This window comes from Panthera uncia, chromosome C2 (assembly GCF_023721935.1).
Source record: "Panthera uncia isolate 11264 chromosome C2, Puncia_PCG_1.0, whole genome shotgun sequence".
Classification (NCBI taxonomy): Eukaryota; Metazoa; Chordata; class Mammalia; order Carnivora; family Felidae; genus Panthera; species Panthera uncia.
In genome coordinates this window covers 66,396,221-66,410,249 of record NC_064810.1, presented here as the reverse complement: position 1 = coordinate 66,410,249, position 14,029 = coordinate 66,396,221, and the positions used below count along the sequence as shown (strand labels likewise).

The 14,029-nt window shown below is 40.4% G+C and overlaps 1 protein-coding gene across 5 annotated transcripts in view; it reads right to left on the bottom strand.

The window, feature by feature from the left end:
• Window positions 1-14,029, bottom strand: part of CD86 (CD86 molecule) — a 67,402-nt gene that overhangs the window by 10,607 nt on the left and 42,766 nt on the right. For 4 of the 5 annotated variants that reach the window (XM_049628276.1, XM_049628275.1, XM_049628272.1 and 1 more), the window contains 3 exons: window positions 7,775-8,110; window positions 5,185-5,490; window positions 2,102-2,251 (listed from right to left, as the gene is read on the bottom strand). In XM_049628276.1, the coding sequence (XP_049484233.1) occupies window positions 2,102-2,251; window positions 5,185-5,490; window positions 7,775-8,110 (792 nt within the window). The remainder of the gene's footprint in view (window positions 1-2,101; window positions 2,252-5,184; window positions 5,491-7,774; window positions 8,111-14,029) is intronic. The other variant, XM_049628277.1, reaches the window with a different exon arrangement.

The window sequence follows — 14,029 nt, the reverse complement described above, 5'->3', positions numbered from 1 at the left end:
TTATTTATTTAAGTAATCTCTATACCCAACGTGGGCCTCAAACTCACAATCTTAAGAGCCCCATGCTCTTCTGAATGTCAGAATGGCTAAAATTAACAATGCAAGAAAGAACAGGTGTTGGCAAGGGTGCAGAGAATAGGGAATCCTCTTGCACTGCTGGTGGGAATGCAAACTGGTACAGCCACTCTGGAGAACAGTATGGAGTTTCATCAAGAAACTAAAAATGACACTAAACTATGATCCAACAATTGCACTATTAGGTATTTACCCAAAGGATACAAAAATAAAGATTTGAAGGGGTACATGCACTCCAATGTTTACAATAGCATTATCTACAATAGCCAAACTATGGAGAGACCCCAAATGTCCATTGACTAATGAACGGATAAAGAAGATGTGGTATGTATATACAATGAAATATTACTCAGCCATTAACGAATGAAATCTTGCCATTTGCAATGATGTAGATGGACATAGAATATATTATGCTAAGCAAAATAAGTCACTCAGAGCAAGACAAATACCAAATATCATGTAATTTCACTCATTTGTAGAATTTAAGAAACAAAACAGATGAACATATGGGAAGGAAGGGAGTAAAGAGAGAGAGGAAAACAAACGACAAGATGCTCTTAATGATAGAAAACAAACTGTGAATTGACAGGGGGAGGTGAGTGGGAGATGGGCTAGATGGGTGATGGGTACTAAGGAGGGCACTTATGATGAGCACTGGGTGTTGTATTTAAGTGATGACTAACTGAACTCTACTCCTGAAACCAATATTGCACTGTATGTTAACTAACTAAAATTTAAATTAAAAATTATAAATAAATAAATAAAATCATTTGTGAACATTAAAAAAATAAAAATCAGTATACTGAAATCTGAAATAAGATGCTGATCTGAAGCATTTACTCATCTGATGCTTTTTACCAAAGTGAGTAAGAAGGTTACCTAATTATTAGCACCAACCAAACTTCTACTACAGGCATTACTGATATAAAGTCCAACCTTACTCTACAACTTTGCCCAAACAAGCCCAAACCACAAAGAAGCATAAGATTATTATAAAGCCAGGTGCAATTTTGTCCCCCATTAAGCACAGGGCCACTTTTATAAAAGTCAATGAGGAGGCTGCTCAATGCAGTGCTATTTATAATAGCAAAACTATGGGAACATCCTAGGTGTCTACCAATATGGAGTTAGTTAAATAAATTAAGGTATATCCACAAAATGGAATATCTCACAGCCATTTAAAATGATGCTGTAGAAAAAAAATAAATGATGCTATAGAATGATACTTACTGACATTAAAAATTTTCTTGCTACATTTAGTACAAATAAGTTAGAAAACAGTACACGTGGTATTATCCAAACTGTGAAAAACAGTCCTATGATATTATTCCAATTATGGAAAATAACATAGATTCCAGAAAAATCTGGAATATATACACCAAAATGTTGTCTACATAACTATTTCTTTCTTGTGGAACTATAGATGATTTTTACTTTCAGTATAATTGGTAATGGGTATGTAATACTTGGTAATCAATAAAAGTTAATATTATTTTTATAATATTATTTTATATTATATTTTATTTATTATTATTTTTATAATAATATTATTTTAACAAGTCAAGAGGGAACAATTCATCCCACTTTCTTTTCCTCAGAAACCTAGACTTTTAGAGATGAGAAGGTGAATCTTATGGTCATCTAATTCTCCCCTCCTCCCACCAAGCTTCCCTGCTTGAACTCTGCCAGGTCCATAATCACTAACATTTAGAAGTGTTTTCACCATTTTACTTCATTTAAATGTTCACAGTGAACTCATGAAGTGAGGTAGGTAAAGCAAGGAATAATCAGCTTTGTCTGGAAACCAGAAGTACCTTTGTAAACCTTAGAAATGTTGCCTCTCCTAGAAATCCAGAGAAATGTTGAGTCCCATCTATATGGGCTACAAACTCTGAGGGAAAACCTTTTCCTCCAGCCACTTGCTGACTTTTTGCCAGTCTGAGCTCAGTCAATGAGCTCCAGAAGGCAGCTGATCAGGAGGTAGCTGCAAAATAGCAATCTGTAGAGAGGACAAGCACTGACTCACCACATTCATGAGAGGGGCCAGGCTGCTTCTTCTTCCTTTTCCTTAGTGTTTTAAAGGACACCATCCCACAAAAAACAACAAACATTACAAGTACAGCCGCAATCCAGAGGAAGTGGCCTTGTTCAGGGTCTTTATCCTTAGGTTGTGCATCTAGAAATGACCACAAGTTTTCAATCAGCCAGGAAGGTTGATTATAAAAGGTTTATAATTATTGTTGTCTTCATTTACAAGTCAACATCTCCCCAGGGTTCTACTGCCAGAGGAGCCTGAAATCCACAATCTGAGGCCATAGAAAGCCCGAGTCACAGGGCCTCACAGCTAAGAACCAAGCCATTGCTCCTGGCCAAATGCTTGGACTAAGCTACCTTCTCTTCCCAGAGGTTGGGATGACAAGGACTGTGATCTAGAAGAAGAGTGTCAAACTGGCCCTTGGTTCTGTGCATGGATATGGTACCCATGCTGAAGGTTTTGAATGTATAGTCATCTGTGCAGCAGCATGCTTCCTCAGCCCAGGCATAGTCAAGCCCTGGGGTCCTGAAGTTTCCCTTATAATAATTTTTCCATCCACTATCATCTGTAGATCAGGTGTCAGACATACCTCACTTGGACAAATATAACAGCTTCCTATCTCCAGTTTTGCTTGTTTGTTTATTTGTTTCTTCCACTGAGGTCACAGTGGAAAAAGCAGGGCTTTCAGAATGTATCACCTACTAGAAAACCTTTGATATCTTTTCATGCCCTGAGGAAACCGGTTTAGAATCAGCTCCTGGGAGGTCAGGACATTCTTTCCTGCATGGGGACTTCTAAGTTTCTACAAAGTTGAAAAACAGACTTTGGAGAGAAAGCTTATAACTGAGTGGCCCATTTTATAGACAATTTATGGAAATGATTTGAATAGTTAATCTCAAATTACAGGCAAATAGGAACCACTGACCTATTAGTTTAGCTGCAATTTGTGGATCCATACCTTGTTCCTAAGACATTAACAAAAGGAGTTGCTGCCATTACAGGCCATATTCAACACTTTTTTGAGTCTGTCCCAGTTTATCCCACTTGAGCCTGTTTGGCATTCCCAGTATAGAGAAGTTATACTTGATAACATGGAGACTGCTACCTTTTGACACTCAAAAAGATTCCTTGATTCAGGGTCTACTCAATTTCTGATCAAGCCATAGAACAGGGATACAGAGAGGCAAGCCCTGGCTTCCTGAGGCAGCTAGAGCTAAAACATTTCTGAATATGGTGATAGCTGGGAAGGTTTTGACAGTAGTGGAGAAACAGCAGAAAGGTGAGACATGATGAAGCTACAGTGGTGGTAAGGCTCTGTTCATTTGTAGACTGTGGGAGGCATGGCAGAGGAAGCCATGGCAGAAGGCCCCAAGGCATGTTAGGTGTGGTGGTGTTGCTGGCTCCAAACAGGTGCTGAACCTCAGGGATAGCTTAGGAGAGGCTACTATTAGGCCAACAGAGGTTACAGTGAAGCAACCAGGACAGGCTATGTGGCCTATTTACTGGACCCTCAGAGGCAGAAGTGTCTTAGCAGGAGGAAATCAGTAGAAGGAAAGGATTGGGCCACCGGTAAAGCTTATTGGCCCCAAGGACTGTCCATAAGAATGTGTCCATGGACCAAGTTATGTTTGAACAATGAGACACCAGGAGAGAGGAAACAGCAGGGTTAGAGGATTAAGAAAGAAGTTGAATGGATGCCTTAGAAGAGGAAAAAACCAAAAGGGAGAATTGGAGAAGGGGCCAAGGTAAGCAGAAGGCAGACGTGTGGGAAAAGGGGTCAGGATCAGAAGCAGCCATAAGGGCAGTGTGGGTACAGGGTCCCTTTATTCCAGGAGAGAATCTTGGAGTTACTGCTCCTCACAAGTGAAGTCTCAAATATGGATACATTTCTTCCAGGGCAAAGCCAGACTTTAAAATGTCAGGCTCGTATTAGCAGACACTGCTTTATCGTCAGCCCTTTCCTCCAACTAGACTGGACCCTGTACTATACTGTCAACATGCCACAAGAACTTCTGCTTCTGAGTCTTTCCTTGATGCATATGCCCACCACCACCACCTGTGCCCATATCAGATACTGTGAATTGATTTTGGTCCTCTCACTTTTCTTTTTTAATGTATGTTTATTTTTGAGAGGGAGAGACAGAGTGAAAGTAGGGAAGGGGCAGAGAGAGAGAGAGAGAGAGAGGGAGACACAGAATCTGAAGCCGGCTCCAGCCTCCGAGCTGTCAGCACAGAGGCCAACACGGGGCTCAAACCCACAAACTATGACATCATGACCTAAGCCAGAGTCGGATGCTTAACTGACTGAGTCACCCAAGCGCCCCAGTCTTCTCACCTTCTAAGCCTGGATGCTGAGAATTTTTCTTTCTGTTTAGGAAACCACTAGTCTGATGCCTGTCATCTCTTCACCATACTTTTAAAGCCCAGTTATCTTTTAAGATCCCATTTCCTTTAGGAAGAATTCCCAAGGAAGTTACCTACCTCTGAATGTCTATAAAACTGATTATCAGTCATTCTTGTTTTTAAATTTGGTCACATATTTCCATGGGATATGCTTTAGACTCTAATTCCAATCTTTTTAAAATCAAGTTTTCCATGTGTTTACATCATGGAGTTCTGATTCTATTAGAAGGTCCTTGAGGGCAGAGAGCATGTCTTACACCTTTCAGCTTTCATGTCTGCAGTCAACAATGTGTAGAATGGCTCTATACTCAGCATGTACTGTTATGTATGAATGTATGTATGATGTGTGTGTGTTTGTGTGTATGAATGAATGGAAGAATTCTAGCCTGGAGGAATCTTGCATTTTCTGACTGAATTTCAAAATATTCTATCCAAAGGTAGCCCAGAAGACTGGGCTAAGAACATACTTCCTCAAGTGCAGCATGCGTTCATAGTTTCTGGGACCCTGCAGCACTCAGATGGAGAGGAGACCTCTGTCTGAGTCCTCCCTAATAGTACCAAAAAATGACCCCATTGGAGGTTTCCTGGCAAGCAAGGCACATTGAGTGATCTGCCTCAACCATTTGTGTATAATACCTGTTAAAAGAAATAGTCTTGAGAAGCAGCTTTACCTATATTGAAAGGTAGGGAGAGCAGCATCTCCAGTGTCTCCAGTTTCAGGGCACAAAAGACGCTCACATTGTGTGCTTCAGGGACTGAAAAAGGCAAGCTGATAGAAACGTTGTACAGTTCTGTCACATTATTTTGAGATTTCTTCATGACAGTATCATACTTAGTAGTTGAATTCTCAGTGTTTAGCTGAAAATACATCTCCTTAGGTTCTGGGTAACCTTGTATAGATGAGCAGGTCAAATTTATGATGCCAGAATTTTCTGTTCTATTAGAAGTTACTGTTATTTCAGGTTGACTGAAGTTAGCTGAAAGCAGAATAAAGAGACAAAAAAAAAAAAAGAAATCAGTCTAAATTTAGATGTGTCTAGAAGTTAACTGCAAATAACGTTCTGATCTGGGAACTCACTGGGGGCACATCTGGGAGCCTCCAGGTGTGTAAATTGTGGGCCTCAGTCCATGGTGAGAGCTTCATAATGACCCCACATTTATTTTTCAAGAATAGAGTTTTGGACTATGCTTACTTCCAGCTTACCCAAATCAGGGGGGTACTCTCTGAGTGAAAGGAGGGCTGAAATTGAGTCACCAAAGATTCACAATGAGGCCATTGTGCTGGAGAGTGGAGTCTTGGGAAGGAGAACTGGTGTGACTTTAGAACTCAGCCGTCTCGTGGGGTACGTTCCAGCTTGCCAGACTAAGGAAGCAGAAAGGGATTGACACCAGCCGAGTTTATGGTGCTGGCATACTCTGGGCCATATCTTCCAGAACCCCAAGCAAGATAGTGGTAAGTGAGTGGATGGGGATTTTGGATTTAGAAATTCAGAATATTGGTTTTGGGCATAACTGTCAAGTTTTCTACATCATATACAAGATGAAGGTCAAACCCAGCCATTTTTAGGGAAAATATATGATCTTGATAAACACAGAGATTCCCCTGCCTTGGTTTGCCATTCAGATTCCTGTGGCCATTGAGGATCACTGGCACCTAGCCCCTTCTGCCAGCCAGATCCCTGTTCTTCTTCAGTAGTCACTGGGTAGCTTTCAGGTTCTACATACTAATTTATAATTTAGTAGATTGCCTTTAACAGTGATTTACATGTCATCTTTGTAAGTTTTGCTGTAAGTACCCTGTTTTTGTAAGTTTTGTAAGAACCCTGCCTATACTTTATGGAGTCTGTAGAAAGTGGGTTGCCATGGTGCTACCTACTTCACCCTCCTTAACAATATCTGTGGAATCACAGGTTGGAAAAATGATTGTGTCCCACCTAAAACACACCATGTTTCTCAATGGTATCTGGCCATACTTTAAAAACATTGATTTAGCATGTGTACAAAATGTTCCAAAAGTCCTGCAGCCTACTTTAAATCACATAAAGCTTAAAGGGAGCAACTCATCATTCTATTTCTACTTTGCCTTTGGTTTAACTCTGTGTTTTCAGAATCAGTGTTGATCTGCCTTTTCCAATTTCATTAAAAATTAATCTGAATCTAGTAATCTCACACTTGGGTATCTACCTAAGAGAAATGAAAACTTAACATTCACACAAAAACTTGTACATGTTTACAGAAGCTCTATTTATAATAGACCCAAAACAACTATAATAACCCAATGTCTTGCCATACACTGAGTGGATAAAATATAATACTCCTCAGCAATAGCAAGCAACAGGCTTTTGATACATGCAACAATTTAGATGAGTCTCAAAGGCATTATGTTGAAAAAAAGAAGCCAATCGTAAAAGGTTACGTACTATGTGGCTCCATTTAAGTGACGTTTTCAAAAGTTAAGACTGTAGGATGCAAAACAGGAGTTATGCATATGGAGAGGATATGATAATAAAGTGATACAGCATGAGGAAAAATTTTTAGGGTGACAAAAATGTTTTATATTCTATTTGTAGTGGTGGTTACATAAATCTATACATATGTCAAAATCAACAGAGCTATGCATCAAATAAAATAATTAATTTTACTGTATTATAATAAAAAAAACTGTAGTGATATGTAGACTTTTCAAGGCCTGGAAAAAAAGAGGAGCTGAATTGTCACTTTTGGGGATTATGTGTTCTGGGTTATTTCCCTTCGTCAACCAGGCTCTTGGTTGGTCAGCAAACAACTCATAAGTGACCTACAGGAGGTTGAAGAAAAAACCCAGATCAATCAGCTATTACCTTTGCTAGTTGCTCTAGGCAAAGATTTAGTGGGTGAGAAATCTTGGACCAAAGGAAAAAATGAACATAAAAGAAATCTGAGGCCTATATAGCTTTGTAAACTTAGTAATGGCCAAATTACCCACGGTTTTCCCTTGGCCACTTTAACTTTGTTCAGTTAGCTCTATTTTGCCCCCAAAGCAGATTCTTAGTGATCCTTCAGAAGCAATCTATAAAAAGTACAAGGACTTTCAGTTCCCTATTACCAAACCTTGCCTTCCCTTCAAATGGACTTCCCAGAAATGGCTGGCCCTTGCCTTCTCTCTCCAGGTACCACCCCCACCCCTCTCACCTCCCCAACCCTACCCCCTGCAACATTTCTCTGTTCATTGCAGTCTCATCTGAGAAGGTCAGGGATCTGAACATGCCCTTGATTACATACCAAGCACTGATAGGTCAGAACTCATTTGGTGCATGGGAACTAGTCCTTTGGGCCCTTTATAATGAATGAAACAGTGATATGTGCCCTTGTCCTTGATCTGAACATTGTGGAGTCTCAGGGTCCAGTTGTCCTTGTCAAAGCTTGTACGGCCCTTATATTTGAGATGAACATTTTGAGGGTTCTCTTTGCCTCTGAATAGCTCATACAGAACCAGCTTATCCTGGTCCTGCCAAAATACTACCAGCTCATCCAGGCTTATGTTTTGAGAGTTTGTAAAATGGCATGGCAGTTCTCCAGTCTTGTTGAAATATGCTTGACTCTTCATGGAAGAAACACCTAAAAAAGGAAAGGTGGAGATTGGAGAAGGTGAAGCAAGAAGGAAAAAGAAAAAACAACTCCATTTATCTTTATACAATACCCAGATGCTATCTCACCAGTACAGATACTAAAGAACTAGGTATTAAACTCTGGAATGTGCAATATACTGGCATCTGGAGAATGGGACCTTTGTTCTCTCTCACTCCACTGCTAACTAAAGTGGGCCTTGTGCAAACTGCAACCACTATGAAATGCACTTTCCTTATCAGTTTAATGAAGGGGTGGACTAAATGTTCCAAGAATCTTTCAAGTACTATGGTTCTGTGAATTTAAATCCCAAGACAGGGAAAACCAGCAGAGTTAGATAATACATTTACATTCACCCATCTATTAACCTTCCTGTAACCTGAATATTGATTCTCTTCATTGTAGCTGTTACAAGGTCCATTACTTCTATGCCATCACCAAAAGTTCTCCCTTCCCTTCCCTATCCCCTTATCCCTTGGCCTGCTATAGTTGAAAGATTTCTGATAATGGCAACAAATTTGATACTCCCTCCCTTTCATTATGCCTTGATAGTTGGGTATTACATTGAGTAATATCTTTGAAATTCAAACAGTTCCCTTTGTAGAGCTTCCCTCATGAATACTGCTTTCCATGGCCAGCTCGCCCAAGGATATAAAACAGTTTGGAAATGACACGGTCAACCAAAGCCTCTATTTTCAGTGACCTCCCTAAGCTCTTTCAGGGATCAGAAGGAGAACTGTGCCAATATGATGGTTGTTTTGGGTTTGTGGTGGTCAAAAACCATTTAAAGTACATGAATAAAATCCTGGAAATGAATCATAGATGAGAAGGTGAGGATGTGCCTTTGGAGTACTGGGGAAACCCCAGGTACAAGAAACTTGCTCTTCCCCATATGTGTTGCCACTGGAAATTTTTACAACCCCTGGAGGACATGCTGGGAAAGTTCAGATAAAGGCTTTCACCCCTAAGGACATAGTGAAGTGTGGAAGGGATGTGGGCCACCTAACTCCTTAAATGTGATTGATTATAGGGTTTTTGTAGGACTTGTTCTGAGTCACAGAATTACGTATGAGTTGGCCAAGAAATTAAGTAGTAGTGGGTGAGAAGTGCAGGGTTAGTGGGAAATGAAATGCTGTTTCTTAGTTAATACGAAGTTAAATACCACCCTGGGGAGAATGTTAGGGTGGGTTTTGAATAAAGCTTCATCATTCAAGACTTCAGTGAAGAGATGTTGACATTAAGCTGGAAAGGAGAGCAGGTTGGTGAGAGAGATGAGAGGAGTTTCGTTTGAGGTGTTCTTTGAGGGTGGTGGGAGAAATTGAATTGATCTGATCAATGGGTTCCTCTTCTAAGAGGGAGTAGGACATATAACAGTGACATGCACTTGGCAAAATTGAACTATTCAAAGTGTGGCCCAGTGAGAACACATAATCAAGAGGGTTGGGTGGTCTTGCACTCTAAGGGAAGAGGACTCTGGGCACTCTTGAGAGTTGTTAGCACAAGTTCAAATCACTGACTGTTGCATTGTGCTCACTAGAACCCTGTAAAACACTTGGCAAGTATAAAATGCAACATCTGTATGGGATGTGTTCCCATATTGGAGGGTGGTGAGAAAATTTACCTGAGTACCTGGAACTGTGAAAGGGGAACCTAAGGAAGATTTACTTACAATTTACAGCAATTGCCTTACAAGGCAATCCGAGGGCTCCTGCTACTTCTTTGCTAAACTCTGAATGATAATGTAAGAGTGCCACCTGCTGTAAAAGCTTCTAGTAGCTATATCTCTGGGGAAACTCATTCTGGTTTTATCGCTAATTTACCATATATATATATATATATATATATATATATATATATATATACAGGGCAGATGACCTAAAGGCGAAACCAAACTCATAGTTGAAAATTCTACCAGTTAATGGTCAACATTAAATTATTGCTTAGTGGTCAACTGTGTCTTCTGGGCTTGGAAATGACTTCAACTTTGGCTTCTTCTTTTTGTCTTCTTTGTCTATGACTGTTTCTCTGCAGAACCTCTCTCTCCTTCCTACTCACTCTTTCCACTCACAGATCAGTCAAAATTCTTTGACTCAGGTCCCACCCCCCTCCTCCCAAAGATTATAAGGGCTGTTCCTTCCACCCATCTGACTGCCCCAATCCTCACCTACCAATCAAAAGTGAAAGGCATGGGCATCACTAGGGGACTGGACAGAAATGCGGAATCTCTGCCCCACCCCCACCACCAGACCTACTGAGTCAGAATCTTCATTTTAACAACAGCTCAGTTTGAGAAGCTGGAAGAGAGGATCTCTACCTCTGTCTTTGGAGTAGAACAAAGAAGATAGTGATAGGAACAATTTATTCCTATTTGTCCCTCCTCCCTTTCCCCTCACTCTAGGGTAGAAATCACTCTGAGGCCCATCTTGAGTGGAACTGAAAGTATTTCACAATTTACATTCCAAGTTCCTCACCAACCACTGGCTTACATGACATCACTCAGAGCTACACATGCTAATTTCCTCTCTGACAATGTGGGGAACATTTAGCTCAAGGTCTATTTTTCCTAAGTGGCTTTAGGCCTCCCCTGTTATGACTCCACACCTTAGGTCACCCAGTTACTGGACTCATTGAGACTCCATTGGTGGTTAAGCATTGAGATTCTCTCCCTTGACCAGCATCTAGGTAACAGAAAAGGTCTGGGTCTAGTTATCACTGATTGCTATGATGATGTCAGGAGCTAGGCACACAAGAATCCATCTAGACACTTCCCCGATCAAGTAGAGAAGTTTGTTTCAAAGGGTACTTGAGGACTTTCTTAGCAATATAATGTTTAAAAGTTACACAAAACTGTAGTGTTATGACCTTGTGAGGTCTCCGACCACACCTGGGACTTTAGTCTTTCCAGGCCACTACCCCAAATGCATGTCTTATACATTCAAGGTCCATCTTCTTCTCATGTTACTATGATTATTTATGCTCATAAATTTTTCTTCTTTTACTAAACTTCCTCCAAAGCTTTACCAAGCCCCCTGGAAATCTCATTCCATTGTAATAAACTCCTCTACATCTTCAATCTCTTCATCAAATATTTCCCCCAAGGTTGGGCTTTCATTGGAATCTGGCCTACCTGAAGGCCACCCTTTGTCCCCAGCTACTGCTTGTTTTAGCACATTTCGAGGGGACCTTGAGAAACACCCTTCCCCTTTTGAGGTGTTCACCTCTCTCACTGCTGTTACTACTAATCACTTGTCATTACTTCTTTGCTCACTGAGGATTTTGGCAGTAGATGCAAGATCCTTCTTTCCAACAAATTATTACTATCAATTTGAGTGATTTCAGTATGGATAAGTTCACCAACAACCTTGCTTCAAGTTTCTTTGGTCTTTTCCACTTCAAAGATCTTCATCCACAGGCTATTTCAGCAGCACCTCTCCCATGACATAACCCTGAACCTTTTCACCAAGAACATCTCTGCTCCTAGAATCCTAAACCTCAATGTACTTATCTCTGTCCACAATATATCTTCCTCCAACATTTGCTCCTGACTACTCCACCTAAGTTTGTTCTCTGACTTCATCAAGACCTCAGCTCTATCCAGTTTAGACCCTGTAGTGTGGTGCTTACCAAAAGACCTCTCTACAATGATAGAAATGTTCTGTATTTGTGCTGACCAACGTGACAGTCACCAGCCACTATAGCCATTGAGCACTTGATATGTAGCTAGTGTGACTGAGAAAATGAATTTTTAATCTTATTTAATTTTAATTAATTTAGTATTTTTTATTATTATTTTAGAGAGAAAGAGGAGCTCATGTGGAGCAGGGGAGAGGGGTGGAGGGAGAGAGAGAGAATCTCAAGCAGTCTCCTACTACGCAGTGCAGAGCCTGACGTGGGGCTTGATCCCATGACACTGGGATCATGATCTGACCCAAAATCAAGAGTCGGGTGCTTAGCTGACTGAGCCACCCAGGTGTCCCTAATTTTAATTAATTTAAATATAAATAGCCATATATGGCTAGCGGCTATCATATTAGATGATAGTATGTCTTTCCAATCATTCTTTTGCCAATAAACTTGCCCCGCTGTACAGAATTCATCCTAAGAACATTTAATTTTTGATCTACATATCTGTTCTTACAACTAAATAATTAAGCAGTACCAGGGAAATTACTCAATTATTCAGACTGATGACATTACAAATCTGTAGTCTCCCGTCTCACTTAATTTGTTCTCTGGGCTGATTACCCTCCTTACTCTCCCTCATAGCAGTTACTTCAGCAGTTTCCTTCGCTACTGCTTTTAGTTTCTTTTTCTCTTATAGTCAAACTCTCTGAAAGAGTAAGCAGCAACTGCTGCCTCCACCCCCAGGCTCTGTCCCCCACCTCTCTGCCAAAACTTCCCTCACAGAGGTTGCCAGTGATTTCCCACCAATGCCAAATTCAGAGCTCTTTTCAGACCTCATGTTATATGACCACTCTGTTGAATGTCACTGTGTTGACCATATCTCCTTCTGGAAACTCTCATCTTTCCCATTCTCTGACCTCCTGGTCAGTTTTCTATGATCACTCTTTAAATGCTGATTATCTCAAGTGCCTGTTCTTGATCTTCTCCTTACTCTCTACTCTCTATGTTTTTTCTTCTCTACCCCCCTGGATTCTTTTCTTCTCTATTCCCCTGTCAAGTATAAGCTAATAATTCATAGATGCTTTTCTTCAGCCAGTCACTTTTACTAGAGTTCCAGATATCCATATTCAACTACCTGCTGAATACTGCTATTTATATAGCAACAGATACTCTCTTCCTCCCCTGTAAATGTTCTTGTCCTCTACCTCATTGAATGGTTCCTATATACCATATATATATATATATATATATATATATATATATATAAAACATAATATCTATATGTTTTATAAAGTTATAAAAATGTTATATGTTTTATAAAATATTATCTATTAAAATATATGAAGCATCGTATAACGTACAATGGAAAACACATCATTATACATTAAAAAACCCCAGCTCCTTTGAAGTACAAGCCATCAGAATATACCATCCATGACCCCTCATGGCTGCTGTTGCCTGTCTTCTTCCTAAGTGCCCCTTTTTCACTGAAGATCTGAGCATCTGGCTTACTATAGTTATCTTCTCCTGTCTTCTCCTTCACTGCCCCTGTCTAGGTGATTTCAGCCTCATGAACACAGTGTCGGGCCTCCCACTTTCTTGTCCTCTTTCTGTCCAATGGTGTTATTGTTCACGCAACCCCAGCCATCTCCTCCCTGGACCAGACCCCAGACCAAAATTCTACCTCTATATCTCCTAAAAGCTCTCAATATCAAGCACCTCACCTTATTATCACCACCTCCTGTCTTTTTACTTCATTCCTTCTACTACCACCACTCCATCAATTCTTCTGCCTCACTGAGATAGATTTTGAATTGGAACATTACTCACTGAGTTTGCAGATACTCCCCTAGGCCAAGCCTCCATTCCATCTCCACTGGGATAATTGCAATTGCCTCCTAATTGATCTCCCCACTTTCATCCTTGCCCCCACATCTAGTTACTTAAGCCCAAATAATCCTTTAAAAATGTATCTCAGATAATATAATTCTTCTGTTCAGAAGTCTCTGATGACTTCCTACAACACTGAAAATTAAATCCATATCATTTCACATCACCCTGAGAACTAAATCCAAAATCCATCCCATGGTCTATAAGGTCTCATATAATCTGGCCCTTGGTACCTTTCAAACCTCTTTCCCTCACTTACTCAGCTCTAGCCACACTGGCTCCCTTGCTATTCCTCCAAAGGCAGGCACACTCTATCTCAAGGCCTTTTCTCGTATTGATCCCTCTGCCTAGAAGGCTCTTCCTCTATATAGTCTCATAGTTATTTCTTCACTTCAT